Source organism: Calonectris borealis, chromosome W (assembly GCF_964195595.1).
Source record: "Calonectris borealis chromosome W, bCalBor7.hap1.2, whole genome shotgun sequence".
NCBI lineage: Eukaryota > Metazoa > Chordata > Aves > Procellariiformes > Procellariidae > Calonectris > Calonectris borealis.
The window spans coordinates 52,278,811-52,302,575 of NC_134351.1; the positions used below are offsets into that span (position 1 = coordinate 52,278,811).

General features: G+C 40.0%; 1 protein-coding gene across 2 annotated transcripts in view; it reads left to right on the forward strand.

Annotated features, from left to right (window-relative positions):
* Positions 1-958: 958 nt before the first annotated feature.
* LOC142074718 (putative bromodomain-containing protein 10) overlaps positions 959-23,765 on the forward strand; it is a 31,657-nt gene continuing 8,850 nt past the window's right edge. The window contains exons 1-6 of one of the 2 annotated variants that reach the window (XR_012670678.1): positions 959-1,898; positions 3,424-3,624; positions 6,813-8,251; positions 13,290-13,366; positions 17,871-19,790; positions 19,929-20,058. Coding sequence is in view for 1 of the 2 variants with exons in the window: in XM_075135545.1 (XP_074991646.1) it covers positions 1,321-1,898; positions 3,424-3,624; positions 6,813-8,251; positions 13,290-13,366; positions 17,871-17,960 (2,385 nt within the window). In the remaining variant the exon portion in view is untranslated. Of the gene's footprint in view, positions 1,899-3,423; positions 3,625-6,812; positions 8,252-13,289; positions 13,367-17,870; positions 19,791-19,928; positions 20,059-23,765 lie in introns of those variants that run through there. The other variant, XM_075135545.1, reaches the window with a different exon arrangement.

Genomic DNA, 23,765 nt, shown 5'->3' on the forward strand with positions numbered 1-23,765 from the left:
ATATACATGAGGATTAAGACAGTTGAAAACCGCACACCTGCAAGCAGGTCTACTATCAGGTCCCTGGTGCCAAGGTTCCACACACTTAATCCCCCCACCCCTCCTCAAATTCTCCTCAACGGGCATACCAAACGCATACCAGGAGGAGGTGCAAGTGCCCTAAATCTCACATACCTTTTCTAAGCGAGTCGCTTTCTGATGATGCTAACTCAGCTGGTGTCCAAGATAACCGGCGTGCTGCCTTACTGGCTATAGTCTGTACTTGGGTGCATGCGTACTAGGTGAGGAAACTTGTTTCTTTCTCTCGCTCCTTTTCTAGGCCTCACAGAGGACCAAGTCCCTGCTCTCTTCTATTAACCTGTCCTTGCTGTGCTGTTAACTGACAGCATTTCTAGTTTCGGTAACAGCTATGTCCCACAGCAGAAAGCCTGGCTCCATTGTGTTGTGTTGTGTTGTGATGTGATGTGAGGAGGGGAACTGTCTGGAATGTAGATAGAGGCCAGCTGGGGGCTGTGAGCGAGAAGGCGGTACTTGCTGTCGTTTCTGTTGTTGCTGTCGTGCACTCAGGCCCTGCAGCCTGACTCACCTTCCTTTTCTCAGGAGATGCCCGTTTCGAAGTGGACGATTGAATGAGGCTTCCGTGGGGTGAGGAATCAGCAAGGGCAGTGGCCGCATCACGGGGAAGGGATGACACACGCAAGCAGGGGCAGTTTCTGGATGGCAGGAAGCAGCTGGCGGGGTCCTCTTGCCCGCTGCAGGTAGTGGGAGAAGCCAGAGGAGCTGGATTGAACGCTAGCCGGTGCTTTCTTCGTCCCTCTCCTGAGAAGGGAGGGATGTGTGTGTGTGGGGGGAGGAGGTGATGACGCTTGAATGCCCCGTGAAGAGGGCGGTACCTGAGGACAAGGGACAGGGAGCTACTTCCGGAGTAGGCACAGCAGAAGCAGTAGCCTTCACTCAGTGCCGATGGGAGGAGGTGTGCAGGCAGAGCTGTGTGCAGGTTCAGTCGAGCCCATTTTACGTGGCTGACTCGGACCGGGACAGACCCCAGTGAGGAAGCTTGCACTAACGCTGAGGAGGGACGGGTCACTCAGTAGCCATGGCCGCCTACTCTCCTGTTGCTTCAGAGAAGTTAATGTTCCTCTTCCCACTTTAGGGTAAGGGTGAGGACGTCGGAGGGAGCGTGCTGAGAGACTGACTTGTGTACATAGGTGAACTCGATCTCGGTTTCCCGGCTTGGTGAGAGGGGGAGTAGAGAGGGCTTTAGCCGATGCTGAAGAGCTTAATTCCTGGGCTGAGTGCCCCCTTCAGGAGCGGTACAGTATGTGTGCATGCATACCCGGGGTGAGAGAAATGGACCTGGCACAGCCCATGGGGGCTGTGGGGAAGCTGCCGCCCGTTGCTCCAGACAGAGCGGTTTCAAAGGATCCAGCCCTAGCCAGCGGCCCTCCAGAGAGGGAGGAGGATCATCAGCAGGATGAGGATAATGATGATGATGTGGGAGGCAAGAACAGCAGCTGTCCCTGGGAGCAGAATCTAAGTCCGGAGTTGCAGCAAGGGTACCGCATACTGTGCGAGTTTCTTCTGGAGAAGCATCGTCCACTGACAGCACCTTTCCTGAAGCCGCTCGCAGATCAGGCATCCATCAGGGATGAAGGAGGAGGTGCATCCCAGTCAGGTTATGGCAGCAGTCGCTCCTTTCAGCAATCAGCTGGAATGTGGCTACTGAAGATGGAAGAGAAATTTTCCAGTGGGCAGTACACAGGGATAACGGATTTTGTGGCTGACTTCCGGCTGATGCTGGAGATGTGTTACCGGCTTCATGGTGTGGATCACTGGCTATCCAAGCAGGCCCAGAAGCTAGAGGTGATGCTGGAACAGAAGCTGGCACTGCTGTCCCGGTAGGTGTAACAAAGGATTGTGTTCAGAGGCTCTGGCAGGTGCTATTTATGTAAACCAGAGTTGGGAGTGTGTATTTGACCTGAATACTAAATACCAAAATGAAAAAAGGCTTATCAGTTCCTGGCTAGAGATTTTGCTTCTGACAGAGGCCTCCCATGACATATATGAGCGCTTGTTTGGATGTAATGATAAATTTAACTGTTTCCCTTATTTTTTGCTGGTGTAAGTCAATAAATCTGCCCAACTTCTATAGAATGTCTCTTTTAAATTGACAACCTTGTCTGTTAAAAGTAAATGATATCTCATATGATTTGTACAGTGTTATGTTACAGTGATATCCATCTTATCTGTAATTTAAATGAAATATGGAGCCCAAACTGCCTTGTTTGATACTGCTATTAAATGTCAGCATAGTACTTGATGATGATATAAAAAGGGAAGACAGTCCTTGGCCCATGCTCATTATAATCTCAAAAGGCAAAATGAAAACTATGGTATGGGTAAATACAAGTCCCTGGTAGCAATTTATTCTTTGGCCAAGACAAGTGGAGAATGGAAAACTTTCAGATATAATGTGAAAGGCCCAACTTGAGTCACAACTCAGGTATGAGTTTTCTTATTAGAAAACTGTGAGGTGCTTCTTACCCTGAAAGGTCTATCAGCCTTCTGTGGAAGGAGCTTTGTATTTTGTTTATCAAAGCTGCAAGTTGTATGGGGGAAGGGGGGGTAGGTGTTAATGAATACGTGAAGTTAAATATATCCACTGTTCTCAAACTTGTTAGTGACACAGAGCAGTGCTGCCTGCTGGTGAGATGGACCTTGCTCATCTAGTGGGAATGCTTAAGAAGTGAGGTGCGGAACCCAGTTGAATAAGCTGTAGTACATGCATTCTGGCTTGGTGCATTCTGGCTTGGTGCATCAACACTACGCCTTTTGAAACTGTTTTTTGCATAGCAACAGGTTTGGGGTAGAGGGGAAAGAGCTGAACCCTATGGGGCACGAACATTGCCAGTGTTCTCAAGTGAAGTTTGGTTTAAAAAAAGATTGGGAACTACTGACTTAAAGGAGTAATTGCTGACAAGGTAAGGAAACAGCTCTAACAGAGTTCCAATACTAGTCATGTTTCCCTGTACTGCAACAGATAAGATGAGGGATAACAAGGGTTTCCTTACCTTGTGAATCCATGTCTGACTTGAGTCAAATCTAACTTGGTTAGCTATTTATGTCAGCAATTAGTTTTTTCTAAATTATTCTCCAAATAATATTCAGTTACTTCTTTGAGTTAAATATTCACCATTTTTAATAGTTCATGTCTTTAATTGTCAGTTGATCGCTTCTAAATTTAAACTTTTGTAAGGGAACCTATATTTTAGAGCTGAAAAAATTGGCAATTCTTATCATGGCACTTCTGCTCAGGAAAAAAACAATTATTAATGTGATTATTCTGTGTTTGGAAGCATAGGTGTCAAACTGCTGCTCGTCAGGAACATTGTAATTGTGAATTGACTTGCTTTTTCCTTCTAGGCATTTGAGAGCAAAAACAACAATAGCTGTAACATCAAGAGGGTGCTATGGGCTGGAAGATGAGATGGGAAGGGCACGCACTTCAACAAGACGTCGTTCCACACCTCGTACTTTAGTAGGCTTGACAACAGGTGTCTTTGAGTCCATAATGGCTCAGGTTCTGAGGCAGGAAGAACAGCTGAGAGCAAAGGAGGAAAAGAGGTAATAGGAAAAAAACTGGGGGTGGGAGGAATTGTTTTTAATAATCTTGTCTTCATGTTTCTCTAAAGCATCTTCTTTAGGAGAATAAAAATTATCACAGAATCATTCAGGTTGAAAGGGACTTCAGGAGGTCTCTAGTCCAACCTCCTGCTCAAAGCAGGGTCAGCTATGAGGTCATACCAAGTTACTCAGCAGGGCTTTATCCAGTCTGGTCTTGAAAATCTCCAAGGATGGACACTGCATAACCTCTCTTGGCAACCTGTTCCAATGCTTGACTATTCTCATGGTAAAAAAGTTTCTCCGTAGATCTGGTCTGAACTTCTCTTGTTTCAACTTATGCCTGTCGTCTCTTGTCCTGCTGCTGTGCATCACTATGAAGAGCCTAACTCTGTTGTCTTGATGGGCCTCCTCATACATATTGAAAGGCTGCTGTTAGGTCCCCCTAAAGCCTACTCTTCTCTAGGCCTCTCCTCATAGGGCATGTGCTCCAGCCCCTTGACCATCTGGGTGCCTCTCCACTGGACTTGCTCAAGTTTATCAATATCTTTCTTGTCCAGTTTGGGCCCCCCAGTTCACAGCATTGTTCCTGGTCCTGAGTTTACTTATGAACCCAGGACTTCAATACAGTGCATCCACAAATTAAGTAATTAGTTTTTGATTTATCTTTTTCTTGGGGAAAAAAATGAAGCACTGTTGTATTGTGTGCACGTGACAAGGTTTTGGTAGCGGGGGGGCTACAGGGGTGGCAAGAAGAGGTAAGGAGCTGCCCTGTGCCGGACAGAGCTGGTTCCAGCCAGCTCGGCAACAGACCCATTGCAGGCCAAAGCTGAGCTAATCAGAGGAATTGGTGGTGCCTCTGTGAAAACATATTTAAGAAAGGGGAGAAAACACCAGTCAGGCAGAGGAAGAGGGAACAAATAAAGTAAGAAACAGCAGAGGGAATACCAAAGTCAGAGGAGGAGGACGTGCTCCACGGCAGAGCAGATATTCCCTGCAGCCTGTTGAGAACCCACACTGGAGCAGATGGATATTCCCAAAGGAATTGTAGCCCATGGAGAACCCATGTTGGAGCAGAGGGAGAGTGAGAAGAAAGGTGCAGCAGAGAGAAACCTCTACATCCTGACCGCAGCCCTTCCCCCATGCCCTGTGCCACTTGTTGCCTCACTGAAGGGACTGAGTGTAACCTGCGTGGATAACAAGGCGGGGAGGAGATGTGCTTGGAGTGAAGTTGAGCCTGAGAGGGAAGTTGAACCTGGGAAAGGAGGAGGAAAGGTGTTTTTCCTAAGTGTGTAAATGTTTGTTTCTTTTTTCTGTTATGTTTTTTTTTGTTGTTTCCCAATATCTGAATCAGTACTTGAATATTTGTATTATATTAATTGGCAGTCAATTAAGTTAATTTTCCCCAAGTCAAGTCTGTTTTGCCCGTGACAGTAACTGGTAAGCAATCTTCCTGTCTTTATCTTGACCCGTGAGTCTTGCTCTCCTGTTCTTCCTATTTTCTCCTTCTATCCTGCTGAGGAGGGTGGGGATTGAGCAAGAGGCTGGGTGGGAGTTTTGCTGCTAGCCAGGGCCAATCCACCACAACCGTGGTGAAGAGGAAGAATTTGGGCATAGCAGTTTGAAAATAAGGTCATGTAAATTCCAGTACTAGGCCACATCTGTGATTTGTATATCCCATATCTTTTTTCCAACAATGGTCAGTACTAGAAGCTTCAAAGGGAAAAAATAAAAAAAATTGAAATAAACCTGGAAAAATCTTCCTGTAGAGACAATTTTATCGTAATTCTATCTTTTAGAGTCTACTTTGTGCCCCGAGATGAAAATGTTTGTACATCATTCAAACATAAAATAAAACCCCTCTCTTACCAATGTAACACTAGATATTCTTATTATTCATACACACATTTTATTTGTATTATTCGTGCAAAAGTCCAATTATTCACTTTGAAACTTACCTAACATATCTTGTGTGCTAATAAATTTGCTAGTAACTAAGCTAAAGGTGATTATATAAAGTAAAAGCATTTTTTTTCCTCCCAAACTTGTTGTCTTTGAATTTCACTGTACTATGAAAAAAGTAAGTAAAGTACCTTGTCCATCTTTTAATGTTTTGTATACTTCTGTCATGTTCCCTCTTATTAGTGCTTTGTCTGAAGTCCCAGATTTCTCAGCCTCTCTGTGGAAGGTTTTTACGGGATTCTTGACATGTCTCTGAATACCCACTACTTTTGCTCTATCATTTTATTATTTTTTTTTTAGATAGGGGGACCAGAACTGAATACAGTGTTCCAGGTGAGGGCATACTATTTATTAACGTAATGACACTTTATTTTGAGACTTATTTCTTTAGACTGGACATTAGGAAGCATTTCTTTACCAAGAGGGTGGTCAAACACTGGGACAGGCTTCCTAGAGAGGTGGTCGATGCCCCAAGCCTGTCAGTGTTTAAGAGGCATTTGGACAATGCCCTTAATACCATGCTTTAACTTTTGTTCAGCCTTGAATTGTTCAGGCAGTTGGACTAGATGATTGTTGTAGGTCCCTTCCGACTGAAATAGTCTATTCTATTCTATTTATTATTTTTCCATCACATTCTTCATGCATCTTAATATTTGCTTCCTTTTTGACCATCACTACACATTGATTAGTAACACGTCTGTGGGGAAAAGGAAGTACTTATGTATATGTGAGATGCTTATAGTTAGGCATGTGTATTTGTGTACCAAAGTAGGAAGTTAGAAGGTTGGTGTCACAAGCCATAGTACAATCATTTGAAAGTAAGACTTCACTAGGTATTTGTTTTAAGAGATTTTATTTGGGTGATTGATGATCAAGTACATAGTCTGCTGATACAGGACAGTAGAAATATTGAAAGTGCCAAAAAAGAGAGAGGGGAAATATATTCCCCTCCCCCCAAAAAGAACACCCAAACTGTTGCTATTTGCTAAGTTGTTCTTCTGTTTTAGAACTAGTGGTGATGAGAAATAAGGGACTTTAACTTCTCATTTTGTAGCAGTGATTTTAGACCCACTCTATAATCCAAAATAAAGACAAATTATATAATAATTTATGTGCTATTTTGTTACTTTGAAATATGTATGTTCGCCATACCATAGTTTTAATTTCCCTTTGCTATTTCTTTTAGTATATCTAGTATCTGAATTTTCAAACTTTTTTCATTTGAATAGGCTGAGAGAGCAAGAAAGAAAAGAAGCAGAAGCAGCTAGTCGGAAAGAAATAGAAGAATGGGAAAAGTCGCTTTTAGCTCAAGCAGCACCTACAAGAATGGAGACAATGTGGGAAATTCCAGCTATTGGTCATTTCCTCTGTTTAGCTCAACAGATTTTAAACTTACCTGAAATAGTGTTCTATGAATTGGAGCGTTGTCTTCTGATGCCTCAATGTAGTGCTTTTTTATCTAAAATAATGACTTCTTTGTTAAGTCCTCCTCATCGCAGATCTACCTTGCATCGAAAACCAATCCTTCCTTATGGGACTTGGGAAGCAGCACTTAGACAGAAAGTACAGCAGTGGTATACTGTTGTAGGGCAAACTGACAACCCCAATGGCTGTGCTGAAAAACTTGGGCTATGTCCCCAGTTTTTTGAAGTCCTTGGAGAAGTTAATCCTTTGGAAGAAAAACCATTTCATGAGCTTCCATTCTACCAAAAAGTGTGGCTGCTAAAAGGTCTCTGTGACTTTGTTTATGAAACACAAAAAGATGTCCAGGATGCTGTGCTAGGTCAGCCCATCCATGAATGCAGAGAAGTAATCCTTGGTTATGACTACTTGGAGAATGCTTATGTTCATTTTCCACAGTTCTGTGGTGCAGATGTTCGGATTTACAGGCAAAAACCTCTTCAGGCCCCAGAATTTCCAACTCATGCCATCAAAGTAAAAAAAGTACCACAAATTAAATTGGAGAAAGTAAAATGTGACCCTGTAAACAAAAGCAATGAGGAAGTTGCATCTGATAGCAGAGAAGAGCTGCTACCTCATGCCAACACAGAACCAGGGAAAAATGTTAATTACAGTGTTTGCTGTCCAGGAAAAAAAAATCACTTGGATGGCTTTAGTGACACCTCAGAAAAAATAAAACTTAACTATGAAATAAAATCTCAAAGAGTCTATGACATCATAAAAACTGGTTGTTATAAAGAGAACTTGGTGAAAACAATTCATTCAGGAGAGATTGTTGGCTTTGGAGAACTACTTAGCACAGGAGAAATTAGGGTTGTAGAAAATGGGGAGAACTGTGATGAAACTTGCATAGTAAAAACTGAGCCCAGCCTGTCAAAAGAGAATACCCTGAAAACCTGCCAAATGCATGTCAATGACAGTCATAATGACAATCCAGACATGACTTGCCACAAAATTGCTAAAGAAACAGTATTGGAGAACTCATTGCAAAATAATAAGAAACTAAAACTTACTAAAATGCTGGCAAAAAAGAAGAAAAAGAAAAAAAAGAAATTGAAAGATGCTTTAAATGAAAATCTACAAAGAAAACTTGATGACTTGCAAAAAAAGCATGAGATTCATCCTCATCCATTCAAATCTTATAAACCTGAGAAGCAGAACAAGTTGCTTATAATCAAAAAGACAGCGAAACACGAGCACAAATCTGGTAAGTTGATTTTTTGTTTATTGCACTAAAAATAAGGGAAATGTTGGGGTTTTGTTTTGGTTTTTTTTTAGTGTGTTAGAAATTGTTCTTGGCTGAATAGGTCACATTTTACTTTGAACTGGGACAGCGTTATTGTATTACATGTTTCTGATGTTAATTTTAATGTAAGTTTCCTATTCCATAATACAAGCATATAAAACAGGCTCATCAGTTGATTGAACCATGATTCATGTGCAGACTTTACCCAGAGAGAACATAATTAATTGGGAGAGATTTTGTTACAAAAAGTATCTAGGACAATTAATCTGTTTCAGAAAGCATAGTTTAACTTGTAGCAATTGTGGAAATATTTGTCCCCTTTCTGACAGTATTACCTCATGCTAGTTGCAGAGAAATGTAGAGTAAATCATGTGAGGTCATGATTTTACTAGTAGAACTGTGTAATCTTAATTGCCTAGCAGTACAGATTTGACCACAGGCCCACGATCACATTTCTGCTAAATTAGCCAGACCACTTAATACAGACTTTCTGAGAGTGGTATTTTTTTAATTACAGATACGGCTCAACTAGATATTGTTATAACTTAAGAGTGGTACAGATGAGTTATACCTGATCCAGCAAGTTTTCCAGGATAAAGTTATCTTAAAAAAAATTTTTTTTACAATTTTGAAATTAGTAAAGTTACAAAGTGCTAAACCAGTACAAATTATCATGTGACTGAAGCATTTTTGATTTAGCATGAAGCACCCTAAAGCTGGATCTTCCATCTTGTTGAAGCATGGGCCAAGATATATGTTATGTTTTAATTGAGTGTTTCAAACATGGCATTTATGGAAGCAGCAGCAGGTTTACTTTCAGGATACTGTAATACTGTTGTATTAGGTTTACATGGCAAGGTTTTGGCAGGGGGGGCTGCAGGGGTGGCTTCTGTGCTGGACGCAGCTGATTCTAGCTGGTGCTGCAATGGACCCACAGCTGATTGAAGCTGAGCCAATCAGCGATGCTGTTGGTGCCTCTCTGATAACATATTTAAGAAAGGGTAAAAAATGCTGCATGGCAATTGTGAGAGAGAGGAGGGAAGAGGGGGAAAAAAAAAAAAAGCGTGAGAAACAATCCTGCAAACACAAAGGTCAGTGAAGAAGGAGGAGGAGGTGCTCGAGGCACCAGAGCAGAGATTCCCCTGCAACCTGTGGAGAAGACCACTATGAAGCAGGTTGTCCCCCTGTAGCCCATGGAGGACTATGCTAGAGCAGATATCCACCCTGTAGCCCATGGAGGACCCTACACCAGAGCAGGTGGATATGCCATGAAGGAAGCTGCAGTCCATGGAGAGGAGCTCACACTGGAGCAGGCTTCTGGCAGGAACTGTGGCCTGTGGGGGACCCATGCTGGAGCAGCCTGTTCCTGATGGACTGTATCCCATGGAAAGGACCCACGTTGGAGCAGTTTGTGAAGGACTGTCTCCCATAGTAGGGACCCCACACTGAAGCAGGGGAACAGTGTGAGGAGGAAGGAGTGGCAGACATGAAGTGTTATGAACTGACCCCGTTCCCCATCCCTCCTGTGCTGCTCACCAGGAGGAGGAGGTAGAAGAGTTGGGAAGAAAGGAGTGAAGTTGAGCCTGGGAAGAATCGGGGTGGGGGGGGAAGGTGGTTTTAGTTTTGTCTTTGTTTCTCACCATCCTACTCTATTTTTCAATGGCAATAAGTTAAATTAATCTTCTCTGGAGTCTGTTTTGCCTGTGATGGTAATTGGTGAGTGATCTCCCTGTCTTTATCTTGACCCCTGAGCTTTTTTTGTCTTATTTTCTCCTTCCGTCCCTTTTGAGAAGGGGGAGTGAGAGGGGAGCTTGGTGGGCACCTGGCAGCCAGCCAACGTTAACACACCACAGGTTACATAGGAGTAATATAGTATGGCATTTTCTAGCTTTTGAACATTTCACTTTGCAACAAAATAGCATTCCTTTAATATAGTTATGTTGTGTATATATATTTAAATACAAAATAGTCTTCTATATACAGTGAAATTGTTGGTTTGAAAATTCTACTTGGCCAGTGGAAATAGAGCAAGTGTGTGTGTATTTTTTTAAGCAGGTATTGTTTGTATCTGGATTTTAATTTAAAAAAAAAGGTTTAACTTTTATCACTGCAAATGTTGTCCTAGAGTGGAAACTGAGATAAAAATAAGTTTAAATTTATTAATATTTATTAATTTTAATCTAAATAGCTCCTGGTCCTCCAGAATGTTATTTTCAGTGTTGTAGCTACTGCTGGATAGGTAAGATGCTTGTAATACATCAGGGAGGTGGGTCTAACAACCACAGCTGTTATATAGCTGTAGCTATTTAAGAAAGTGGCCTCAAATATTTCAAACTCATGACTCTTTGGATATTTTTTTTTCAGTCTGAGAAATTAATTTATTTTGGTGAGGAGGGTTTTTTATCATTAACTTACCACATCATTGTGGAGAGAGAGACCTCCTGAGGCTCCTTCCAACCTGAAATATCCTAAGCGTAAGTGAATTTGAATATTTTTGTGTTAAAGATTATTTACTTGCTCAGTTTGGAAATTGGGCATAGGCGCACTGTTCCTGAGAGCTGCAATGCATCAAAGCATGTCTTTAAGGAATTTTCCTGAAAAGCTGTCAAAGAAAAAAAACCTTTAAAACCTGGAGAATATAAACAGTATTATTTTTTTAATTAGTGGGGAACAAGAGGCTAACTTTTTTTTTAATAGTGAGATTATAAATTCTATTGCTATAGTACTCCTTGGTCCTGCTGATGAAAGGGAAGGGCTTGGGAAGGAGTGGATGGATCCTGCAGGTCAACACCTGGTCACGCAGATGGTGTAGTCAACAGGGATTTAGCTTTTACAATCATCACTCTGAGGACTACTAGAGAGAGATGGGATCCACCTGACAGTGGGGCAAGAGCATCTTTGCCAACAGGCTGGCCAACCCTGGTGAGGAGAGCTTTAAATTAGGAATGACGGAACAGGGAGATGACACAACCCACAGTCAAGTGAGGAAGTGGTGGGTGCTGGCCAAAAGGAAAGGGTGCAGGATGATGGAAACAAGGGAGATGCCAGGAATGATAAAACAGGCTAAAGGGGCACCCACCTCAAATGTATGCACTCAAATGCACGCAGCCTGGGAAACAAGCAGGAAGACAGGCAAGGAAGATGAGGGGGGTTGCCCTTTATGTGAAGGAGCAGCTTGGATGTATGGAGCCCTTCTGTGGGCTGGATTGCAGTCTGACTGAGAACTTGTGATTCAGGATCAGAGATGAGGCCAGTAAGGATGACATCATGGTGGAAGTTTGCTACAGACCATCTAATTAGGGTGAGGAAGTGAACGAAGCATTCTTTAAGCAACTGGAAGAAGTCTCTATATCACAGATCCTGGTTCTTAGGGGGACTTTAACCTCTCTGACATCTGCTGGAAAGGCAACATGGAGGCATACAAGCAGTCAGGAAGGTTTCTGGAGGGTGTTAGGGATTAACTTCTTGATACAGGCATTGGATGTACCAAACAGGGGTAACACACAGCTGGATCTGCTGTTCACTAACAAGGAAGAACAGGTTGGGGAATGTGGTCATCAATGGTAGCTTTGGCTGTAGTGGCCATGAAACAGTGGAGTTCAAGATCCTGAGGGAATGAGGAAAGAGTAGCACAGTACAGACCCAGGCCTTCAGGGGAGCAGATTTCAGCTTATTCAGGGAACTACTAGGTAGGATCCCATGGGAAGCAGCTCTGAAAGGCAAAGGAGTTCAGGAAAGTTGGCAGGTCTCTAAGGACAGCATTCTCCAAGAAAAAAAATGGTCCATCACAATACTTGGGAAGACAAGTAGATGTACCAGGAGACCAGTTTGGCTAAGCAGGGAACTCCTGGTAGAGCTCCAATGCAAAAAGAGGCCAGGGACAGGCTACAAAGGAGGAATTTAGAAATGCTGCCCAGGCATGTAGGGATGTTCTCAGGAAAGCCAAAACTCAGCTGGAGGCGATGCTCGCAGGAGAAGTCAAGGGCAACAAGAAGAGCTTCTACTGCTACATTAGCAATAAAAAGTTGAACAAGGAAAATGTGGGCTTGTTGTTGAATGGGCCAGGTGATTTGGTGACAGTAGATGCAAATAAGGCTGAGGTACTTAATGCCTTCCTTGACTTAGTCTTTACTGGTGAATTCTCCTGGACCCCTCTTCTCTCCAGGACTGTCTCTAATGGATTTCTTCCAAGCAGTTCTGTAAACAGGTCAAATTCTACTTTCCTGAAGTCCCCTGTTGTTCCTAGCTGTATGACATAGCTACTTTGAAAAGTTATATGTGATATATTAACCCTGATACTTTGTGAAGTAAACCAATTACCTTAGGTTCAAGGAGTGTGGTGGGTTTTTTTTGTTTAAACATCTATATTATTACATAGTTCAGTTGGGTGGGAATTGCTTTATGAGAAGGCATTTGCTTTCTTCAGATACGTTTGATTTTTGCCACAGTTGAAACCAGACTGCTATAAAAGATGAAACTGTAATCTGCTTTCACATGTTAATTTTGGTGTATTCATGTGGGGATTTCTGCAAACTGCTTCTGCTTTGAGAATATATTTTAATATAATCTACAGAGGTTCCAGAGCCTAGTGTGTAGATTACTTTGCAGGGAACAAATTTTACAGGTAAGTTATATTATTTCTGAAATTTGTGGAGTAAGTTCTGGAGTTTGCTCCTCTCAGAACAGTAGCATGAATGATTCCACACACCACACCACACCCCCCCCCCCCCCGAATTAACGTAATGTTACAATAATTGTATTTATTTTAGGGGGTTGTAGTGGGGTTGTTCTTTGAAAGAGGAAAGGGGGGGCTGCTATTTGCAGATGCTTATAGTTTAATGTTTGATTTGGTTAAGTCTGTTTCTGATTCATTATGCTTATGTGACTTGTTATCAGCCATCTATTAATTATAATGTAACTTTCAAGGCTGTATGTAATTGTTTTATTAATGAAGGGCAAGAAACAGCATTATAAAGCTTTTCTCTTTTAATCTTGCAAGGAAAAAAATCCATATCTAAAAAAGCAATCAAGAAGAAGAGGAAAGCTGTTGCAAAGTCTACTGTACCAGAATTTCAGGTAAATTATTTTAGTTTTTAAGTACTTGAAATCTGAATGTTTTAAAGTAATTCCCTCAGTGGTTGACTGAGACCGCAGAAATTATAGTTAAAGGTGAATCTCATTTTTCCAATTGCAGCTAAGCAGATTTGAAAATTTTAATCTAATAACACTTTCAGATGTGAATTTTACTTTTTGTTGATAGAAAATGTTTTAGCATTTCTATTATGTGCAGCTTATCTTAACTAGTATTGTGCAACACTATATAACACATCAGTTAAAGCACAGAGCTTGAAAATCTAAGAGATGCTTGTAATTAATACTGTAGATGCTACCAAATATGTAGTTTTCATGGATAAAATTACTTGGGTTTTACACGATCGTGACATTGATATTTGAATTGATGAGATATAGCTTGATCAGGTAAAGGGCTTGGAGGAAAAAATTTTAGACTTGCGGACTCCTCTTGTTTTTACCTATTACCTCTTAGCTGTATGTGAACTTTAGACCAGAGAGCACTAAGAGAGTACTAATTATAATGTGGTTTTTATGATACTATAGCAGAAGTATTTTAGTTAGTACTTCAGCTATAAGTCACAATTCATCCATACATGTTTGCTTGAGTTGGAGCTCTCCTATGGTTATAAATATATCTTTTCATATTCCTTATGTTAAGAAAACAACCTCTGCTATTCTGAGCAATAAGGCCTCACTAAATTGCAGTTATCCTGCAAAACCCTCAAATTGAATCAGTTTTGTCCATGATGATGTAGTGTTTCCAGGTGGGGCTAGTAGAACTTCTAGAGATTAAAATCCCTTAATAGTGGTTGATGCTAAATAAGGGCCCACATCCTAATGTGCATTGACTTTTGTCTACATTCTAATGTTAGGGGCTAAAATTGCTCTTGGCGAGTCCAGAAAGTATGCAAAATGTTAAAAATGTGTAAATTTTTTTTGGCACATTCCCTGCATGCGTGTTCACTATTAAATTATAAATCCTGTTATGCATTATTAAACTGTTGCTTTTAAAAAAAATAACTATCCTACAAGGCATAGTCTGTCTAAAATAGTATTGAAAGTTTAGCCCGACTTTTTTTTTTTTCTTAACCTGTGTAAACTGTAGGATAACTAAAATGTATAACAATAATCTGGGCACTGTTTGATCAGGCTAAGTTCTGTCAATACCAGTAGTGCAGCTTTACTAGGGGACGACTTAACCATTGATTTCAATAGGACAAGCAGGGTAGATTAGGACTATTTTTCAAGCATTTGTGAATATTAAATTGAGTGGGAATACTACTGAAACTTAGATACTGCAGTGTAGTGTCCTTTCTTGATGCTCTCTAATTCACATATATGATGGCTGAACTTAATAAAATTATGTAAATGTTTATGATAGCATTTTTTTTAATCATTTGGTGAGGCACCTCAAGTCTATGCTTGATGTGCGATATGCAAAGGGAAGTGTTTTAATAACCATAAGTTTATTACTATTCATACATGGACATCAGTTTTTTTAATAAAAAAACACACACACCAACTTTTTGAAGAACGTAAATTTCTTTATGTTCATGCAGTCTACTGACATCCTCACACTGTATAGATCCTTAATGCACATACACCACTGATGCATTATTCATTTTATAAGAATAGATCCTAGTACTTCAAATCAAAACAACCAAACTTTAAAGCTAAATAAATTAGTATTAACTTTTAAAATATTTTCAATATAATAGTATACCCAAATTATATATTATATTAAAATATTAATAATCATATTCAAGAGGTAAATGTACTAATAAATCCTAACAGTGAGAATGCCATGTTAAAGAACTGTTTGAGGAAACATATGACCCATTTTCTCTGCTCTTTTTCATAGTTTTAATGTCAAGAACAAAACAATAAACACACAAATCGGCAAACAAAACTCCCTTACTTCTTTGTCATCTCAATCCTTAGCTCGCATAAGGAAAAAAGTGTGTAGATGCAAATTAAACTGTCCTTACAGAATAAGAACACATGAAAACAGAAATCATATTTTTAACATTCTGAAAATGCAAATGATCTGACAGGTGACATGACAGGTGATAAATCGTGTGTTTACAAGTTAACTATTGTGTACTTTTTTTAGAAAAACTGAGTCCCAAGTTTATTGTTACTTAGCAGTGTTTTAAAGATATTACAATAACTATACTGCTATAGAGAAAGGATACTAATTTTTTTTTCATGCAAATAAAATACATTCATGTTTGGTAATAAATGATCTTTCTTAGTCTTTCCCCTTTCCCTTATATATTATGTATGCATATAGCTACATATGCATATGATATTAATTTCTTTAAGGCCTTTTATGGTGGTTCTCAGTACAGTATCAGAGTGCTTCAGGTATTTTTGATGTATTTGACAATAGCTCCTCTAAGTTGAGCTTCTGTTTTATCAGTGAGGGAATTGAGGCACAAAGATAGTAGGTTCAAAAGTCAGGATCTATGTATTTGAGTTGTATTTCTCATTCATGATGGTATGTGCTGATGATGTGTTGATATGTGCTCAGCAATTTTGCAAATGAGATCCTAATGTCTGAAGTGAGACACTAAAAAAATGAGAAACCAAAGTCTTCACAGGTTGTTGGATTATCACATAAGAGCTCTGTCATAGAGCCAAAGGTAGAGCCAGTATTTCAGTTGACTCAGGCATGAGATCATCATTCCCCTCCTGGCTATCTCTTTCCTTACTCAGTTCACTCTATTTCTAACTCTGCAGCAACTGATGCAAGAATTCTATGGACAATATCCTTTTTTGCTTTATACTTCTGATTCATCCTCAATCCATGGTACACTGAATTAATCTGGGGTCATGTGGGAGGAAGAAAAGAAAAAGCCAGGTTTAAGATTGGCTATACATGACTATAACTCATTTGGCTGTATACCTTATGATTCAGTTATAACTATATCATTACTTCTTTTTTTTCCAAAGTGCTTGACTTTCTAAACTTGTACACTTTTGTAAAATAACAATGGTATAGTATCACAGTTTGTGGGCTTTCTTTTTTCCTTGAAGGAGTGTGAACCATTGAGTGTAATCCAGTTAGCATTTATATGGTTCATTAAGAAGGTTTGGAGTTTTAATATTAGAGGTATGTCCTGTGTATATAGAATCTAATAGTTACTCATAGCAATAGTATAATTATTTAAAACTTTACTTGATAAATGTAGACACTTAGTTTGAGTTGCTATATTTTCCTAACCCTCTAAAATGTACACAAACTATGAAAAATTGTAACTGCATTTTTGCAGTTTCTCAAATTTTGATATCTTACTAAAAGTATCTGTCCTATATTTTAATGATGAAACATAACAGTTACTCCTTTGGGGTTTTGGTTTATTTGTTTGAGTTTGTCCAAACTTAAAACTCAATGTGTTATTGAAGTCAAAATACATTGTCATGAATTAATGAGTTTTGAAAAAAAAAAGTAGCAGGTGTATGTTAATGACGTTTTGGGTTTTGTGTTCTATTTGTGTTTGACTTTACTAAAAGATTTCAACGTTGTCAGTATTAATGAAAAGCCTGAAGATGAACTTTGAATAATTTTTGATATAGCATATCTTTAAATGAATGACTAACCTGGATAAGGGGTTATCTTCTCAAAGTTAGCTTTTGGAAAAATATTGATGTTTCAGTTATTTTGTTGAATCTTCCCCCCTACCCCATATATATACACAGAGATGTAAGTCTTACCATGCAACAACCTGAAAGATAATAGCTTTCTAGTTTGTAGTTTAAAAGTCTATTATGGTCATAAATTATTGTAAATTAAAATGTTAAGACAACTTTTCTTTGTGCAGAAATTTGGTCAAGAAAATAACATGCATATTCTGAAAGGGAATGTTATGAAGCAAGACACTTTCCAAGATTCTAATAGGAGGACATCAGTACAATGTGATTACAGTACTTCTGTTAAAACCATATTTTATGAAAATGGCTGAATTTATTAGGTTACCTTGCTCATTGTAACCATATGCAATTCTGTCAAAGTAAGAGAAGTTGTACTAAGTATAACTGCATTACTTCCTTACTTCCACAGTGTAGCACAAGGCCTAGTGTGCTTTGGTTCACCAAGGAATTGCTTGGTACTCGAAGCTGCTCAGAGTCATTGTTATACTTGGGACAAGTTTCCTAGCTTGTAGTATTCACTGCACTATTTCCTTTAAGAAAATGCTTATGTTTTGAAATGGAAACTGACAGGCAGAGATATGTGTTACATCTGAAGGCTGAATTATCTTCTAATGAATTTGCTTTCAAGAAGTCCTGGATATTTTTGTGCGTTTATGTATAAATTGATATATGAAAATAAAAAACAAATGGTGGCCTAGAATAACAACATGTAGTTTATAGATTATTTTTTAAAAAGTAATTGTGTGGGGGGGGTGGGGTGTCCAAATGTCACATTATCAAGTGTTTGAAGTGTTTATGTGGGTTTTTTGTGTGTGTTTGGTTTTTTGTTGTTGTTTGTTTTGTTTTTTTTTAGCTTATTTGCACTAATCTTGATGAGCTCAGGGAATTAATCACAAAGATTGAGAATGAACTCGCGCATCTGGAGGACATGAAAAAGAAATCGGTATGTGACAAAAAAGAAAACTCTTGTATGGATATAAATCTATTCCAGTTATTTGCTGAGGCTTGTCAACAGAAGACTTTGTCTCATCAGTAGTTGCATGGAGCCCTATAAGGTTAATGTCTGGAAGTGTTATATTTATTTTCATCACCTCTTTATATATAGTGCTCAATTCACAATGTTGTCATAAGTAGAATTGATAACTACATATCAATGTTTTTGCATTGCCCAAATAGAATGTGGGTAGTGGCAGTATCTTAGAGTTAATTCACTCCTATTAATCATGTGGATATTCTTTCTCAAAGCCAGATTCTGCTTAACCAAGCAATGATGGGGTAGAGTTCTCACATTTGCTTATGCAGTGCTGATCAAATGTTCTCATGCATTGATGCTCTCATGTCATTTAACATGATTCCTGACACATCCTCTTTTGCAAGCAATTATATTTGGCTTTTTCCTATTCAATTAGATGGTCCAGGAAAGTTATCCTTTCTGGTTCTAGATCAAAGATTGATGGAAAAATTTTTCCTAGCATATATTCGATCACCTCATAGTTGTTTTAGGACAATTGGTATCCAAGATAAGAAGTGGTAGGTGCCATGCCCTCAACTTCCAGCAGAAGCCATGCCTGCTACTGACAGTCACATGTCCTGCTTACCCTGGAAGTCCCTACCCTCTTCTAGTCACGTAGTCTGTTTACTCTACCTCCTTTTGCTCCTGAGGGGCTGCCGTTTTATAAAATTGCATACCTCATGTGTTTTCACACTGGCAGGACCAGCCACCCCTTCCAGTTTACTTGTGTATTGGGTGTAAATAGCAAGGTTTTGGTAGCGGGGTGGGGTGTGTGGCAGCGGCCTGTGGATATGCCCATGCCAGAGCAAGTACTTTCCTGATGGGACTGCAGCCCATGGAACCCATGTCAGAGCAGAGGAAACAAGTAAGACAGAAGGAAAAGTGAAAGAAAAGAGTAAGGAACAAGGAGCAACAGAAACCACTATGCACTAAACCCAACCTCCTGCGCCTCCTGTCACCTCACCAAAGGGAATGAGTGTAATCTGTGGCAATAACAAGGGGAGTGGAGACTTGGAAGGGGGAGGAGAGGTGTCTGGAGTGAAGTGGAGCCTGGGAAAGGGTGAGGAAAGGTGTTTTCCCTAAGTGTTTAAATGTTTTATCTTCTTTGTTTTTCAATAGCCAAATCAGTAATGAAATGTTTATGTTAATTGGCAATAAATTAAGCTAAATTCCCCATGTTGAGTCTGTTTTGCCCATGACAACCTGGAAGTACATTAGAAAAGGAAGCCCCCTTGCACTACATACAGAGGCCATCATTTTTGACGACATCATTCCCCCCCCGCCGTATTTTCGTACTGCTCTGTGATTAGGTGGTTACCAGTTTTTGATACCATCATACTCATATGATCTCAGAGCAAGCAGAAACATATTTGGAGTGGGGAGTTCAAAAGCTGGGGGGGATGGATGGACAAGTCAGAACATGCCCAACTGCTACAGATCCATACTCGGAGGCCCACCAAGGGCCCCTCTGTGCAACCTCCACTCCATGCAAAGAAGAGATGAATCCTGTGAGCTGGAAAGAGAGGTCCACACGGGACCACCAGGATGACCATGCAGTATTAACTGGGGCAGCCTTTGGGCTTTGTGCTGTGCTGCAAGAAACGGGCAACGCTGGCCTCGAAAATGGAAAACCAGATGGAAAAAAAAAAAACCTACTTCAGAGGAACATGTATGTGGGGACAACAAGGAAAAGCCCCAAAGGGCTTCCTGAGACCAGAAGAACCAGCCAATGGGCCTGTGAATTGGAAACTATATTTCAAGGTAAGCTTCACACAGAGAAGGGTGGGTGGTGGAACTGGGGGAAGCTCCCTTTGCCCACAGCTGTGGGGGAGCTTACAGCTACCTATAAGACCAATATGGGGTGAAAGCTTGTGCTACATGTGTTTCCTTATCCTCTAGGTTGATGATGACTTTATAGAATGTTTTAAAAATCTCTGGCTGACTGAGGAGGAAGAAGACAGAAGTGTGCTGTGCACTGTTCATGTTCCTGTCTGGGCCTACAATTGTCAAAGAAAGGAGAATGGGTGTAGAAGGGACAGCGGGGTGGGGGGTGGGGGAAGGAAAAAGGCTGGAGAAGCCTGGCCAGCGACCAGCACCCCTCATACCCTGTTAATAAAGTTTCTCTGTCCGTGAGTGAAATTGTCCGATGTTTGATTTCTTTACATTTGTATAGCAGCAGCGTGTTAGCAGACGTGTCTACGCCTCCACTTCTGTTAAAAGACATCTACTATGTTCCTGGGGAGGTGGGAAGCTTTGGGGCTCTAAATCCCCTTTCTGAAGCTGCTAAAGGCAAATTGCCAATCTGAACAGAAGCAACCTGGCTTGCAAACCAGAATGCTTACAGTTTACATAAGGCAGCAAGAAAGCACTTTAAAAGAAAAAAGGTGATTGTGGCAGAGGTGGATGCTCAATAGCAGACAGACTTGGTGGATATGTGACAGTTTTCCAAACACAATGATGGTGTTAAGTACATCTTAATGGAGCTAGACATATTATCCAAGTGTGCTTGGGCCATTGGTTGAAAAGGCAAAACAGGTTCTGAAATAGCCGGGGCTTTTGAAACCATTTTTATCAGGGGGCATGCACCTCAGAAATTACAGACTAATTGGGGAAAAAGAACTTTTAAACAACCTGTAAAAGCAGTATAATGCTTATCATTTTATTGCTAATAATGAAATAAAAGACACTGTCATAGAGCATTTGAACGGGATGCTCAAAACCAAGATGTGGAGATATTTTACAGCACGCAGCACTTGTTGTTATATTGATGTGTTATCAGACCTTTTAAAGAGCTATAACCATAGCTTCTACAGAACTATCATAGAATAATCCAGGTTGGAAGGGACCTCGAAAGATCATCTGGTCCAATCTTTTGTGGGAAAGGGAGCCTAAATGAGATTATCTAGCACCCTGTCCAATTGCATCTTGAAAACCTCCAGCGATGGGGACTCTACCATGTCCCTGGGGAGGTTGTTCCAGTGAATGATTGTTCTCACTGTAAAAAATTTCTTTCTTATATCAGAGCCAAGTCTGTGGGCATGAACCCTTTAAACTCTGCTGGGGTTTGAAAAACTATATACAGGAATGTGATTAAAATTAAAGAATCTGTGCCTCTGCTCAAAAAGGGAGACCAGGTCAGAGTGTCTAGAACAAAAGAGAGATTTGAGAAAAGTTATGAGCAGACATTCAGGGATGAAATTTTCATAGTAGCTGAAACTGTGAGAAGGAGATAGATACCCATATACAGCTTAATAGACTACAATCACAAAGCAATTGAGGGAACGTTTTACCCTGAAGAACTTCAAAAAGTGATTCCTGACGTGGACAGAATCTACAACGAGGGTGGCCTTTGTTTTAGATAAACGGCTATATCAGTTGAGTGGGTCAACTGGTTGTGTAAATGGTCTTCCCTAAGATAATCAATAGAAAGTATTACTAACTTCCTGAGCCAGCCAGACCAACATGTGGGAAGTGTATACGTAGCTCAGCCTAACATAGAGTATAAAAACTGAACAGCCAACAAAATTAATTTTGAAGAGAGCAATGGGCTTGAGCTGGCTTCAACCCATGTATTCCTTCCCAGAGACTGGGGATGCCCAGCATCATGATGGTGAGCATAGAGAGACCGGTAATGGGAATCATGTTTGTATTGTGATCCAACTGTATCCAATTGCTATATTGTGTTTGTGTTGTGATTTCAGTATATTTCTGTATCACTCAGCTAAATCAAAGTCACATGTCAAATACCTTCAAATAAGTAAATTTGATATCAAACATTAAACCCTCATCATGTGGAATATCTAGAAGAACCTGGTCAGAGAGTATTGGACTCTTTAAAGGAGGAGAAATGTGACCTGTGATCATTTTGTTCTTCCCTGAAGTGATAATTAATATAATGAAGTCTTGAAGTCTGTTCTTGACTAAAGCTTCTACCTGTGTCTATTCAGCCCATGAAACAATTGTTTCTTCATAGTTTATTCAGTGGCCATACCTAGTTCATATTCGATTTTTCCCTATATAAATCAGACTGCCTTATTTACAGGTAAATAAGTCTCTTCAGCTTTACCAGCTTCTTCTTTTTACTCTCCAGTTAATTTTCATGAGTTTTTTTATTCTATCTTGTTTTCATTCATCCTATTCTTTGCTAAACATAAGATTCCAATCTGACCAGGTAATCTCTGACCAGGTTTTTTTAGATATTCCTCACGTGTAGAATTTAATTTTTAATACCAAATGTACTTATTTGAAGTTATTTGATGTTACATGGGATTTTGATTTAGCAGAGTACTGAAAGCACAGCAACGTACTGAAATCATGATACAAGTACAAATTACACTTAGCAGAGTATACCAATTGCAATATACAGCTGAATCACAAACGTGATTCTCATTACCGGTCTCTATATTATGCTCACCTTCATGATGCTGGGTGTTCCCAGTCGCCAGGAAGCAATATGTGGGTTGAAACCAGCTCAAGCCTGTTGCTCCCTTCAAAGTTCTTTGTTCATTGTTCTGTTTTTATACTCTGTTTTGAGCTGAGCCACACATATACCCCCCCATGCTGGTCTGGCTAAGGAAGACATATATTTGCATTCTTTATATTAACTCAGGGGTGAACAGCCATTTGTTTCATTGAACTGATATAACCAGTTGATTTGCTCAACTGGTTGACCTAGTTTTCCCCAGTTGACCCACCCAACTGATGTAGTGTTTAGCTAGAACAAAGGCCACCCTCTGGTCCCCTTTGTGTTGAGATAAGTTCAGCTTTCTTTGCAACAGCTGTGGTCAGTCACTCCCTACCTTCTTCCCTGACCTTCATGAGCTATGACATAGCCCTTGCCTAGCTCCTCACAGTCTTCTTCCATTGTAGGGGTTCATTGATTGGTCATATAATCACATTGTTTATTTTGGCTATTTTGATTTTTGATATGATACATTCCACTAATATTATGCAGTATATCAACTCATCCTTCTACAACTCTCTATGAAATGTTATACGTGGTCTTTAAGAGGAAAATAAATCTGCATCATTAATATTGGTTTACACATTCACAGCTAATTCTGTTGACTATTGACACTAATAAGCAATATCAAATGCCTAATTAGGCTACAATATACAAGTAGGCTATTTTCTAAAACAGTACTTGATGGAAGCTTATCACATGCACTATGACCAGGCCACAAATGGGGGTATATCAGAAGACAATTTCCTGACTTCTGTTTTCAACATCAAACATTGTATGGTAATATGGTACCATTTTCCATATAAAAACTTTGGGGTTTGTAACTTTAATTAAAGAATGAATGAATAGCTATTAATTCTGTTCTGTAACATCTAAATGATTATTCATAAAAATAAACAGTGGCTCAAGCCCTCAAATAAGCATGCAGCTTGACATTGTACAGTACACAGTGGGCAGACCTGCTAGGAACAGGTAGAAAGGAATTTGTTCCACTAGTCACGGAGAGCACTGCTGCAGACTGCTGAAAGGCTGCCATGTCAGGCCTGGATCAGCTTTTCCTGCACTAAATTTCTGTGCATGCTGAAATACAGATAGCTATTAAAGAACAGAGTTCTGCCAAAAGCTAAAGACGTATATAAAAAAGGTTCCTAAGTCTTGCTTCTTTTTCTGCTGCAGAACCATACTGTCTCCTGTCGTCAGAGAGGTTGTTAAAACAAAATCATCAGTGAAGTAAAAATGCACGGAATTGGTACAGTGACAGAAGCATTATAATG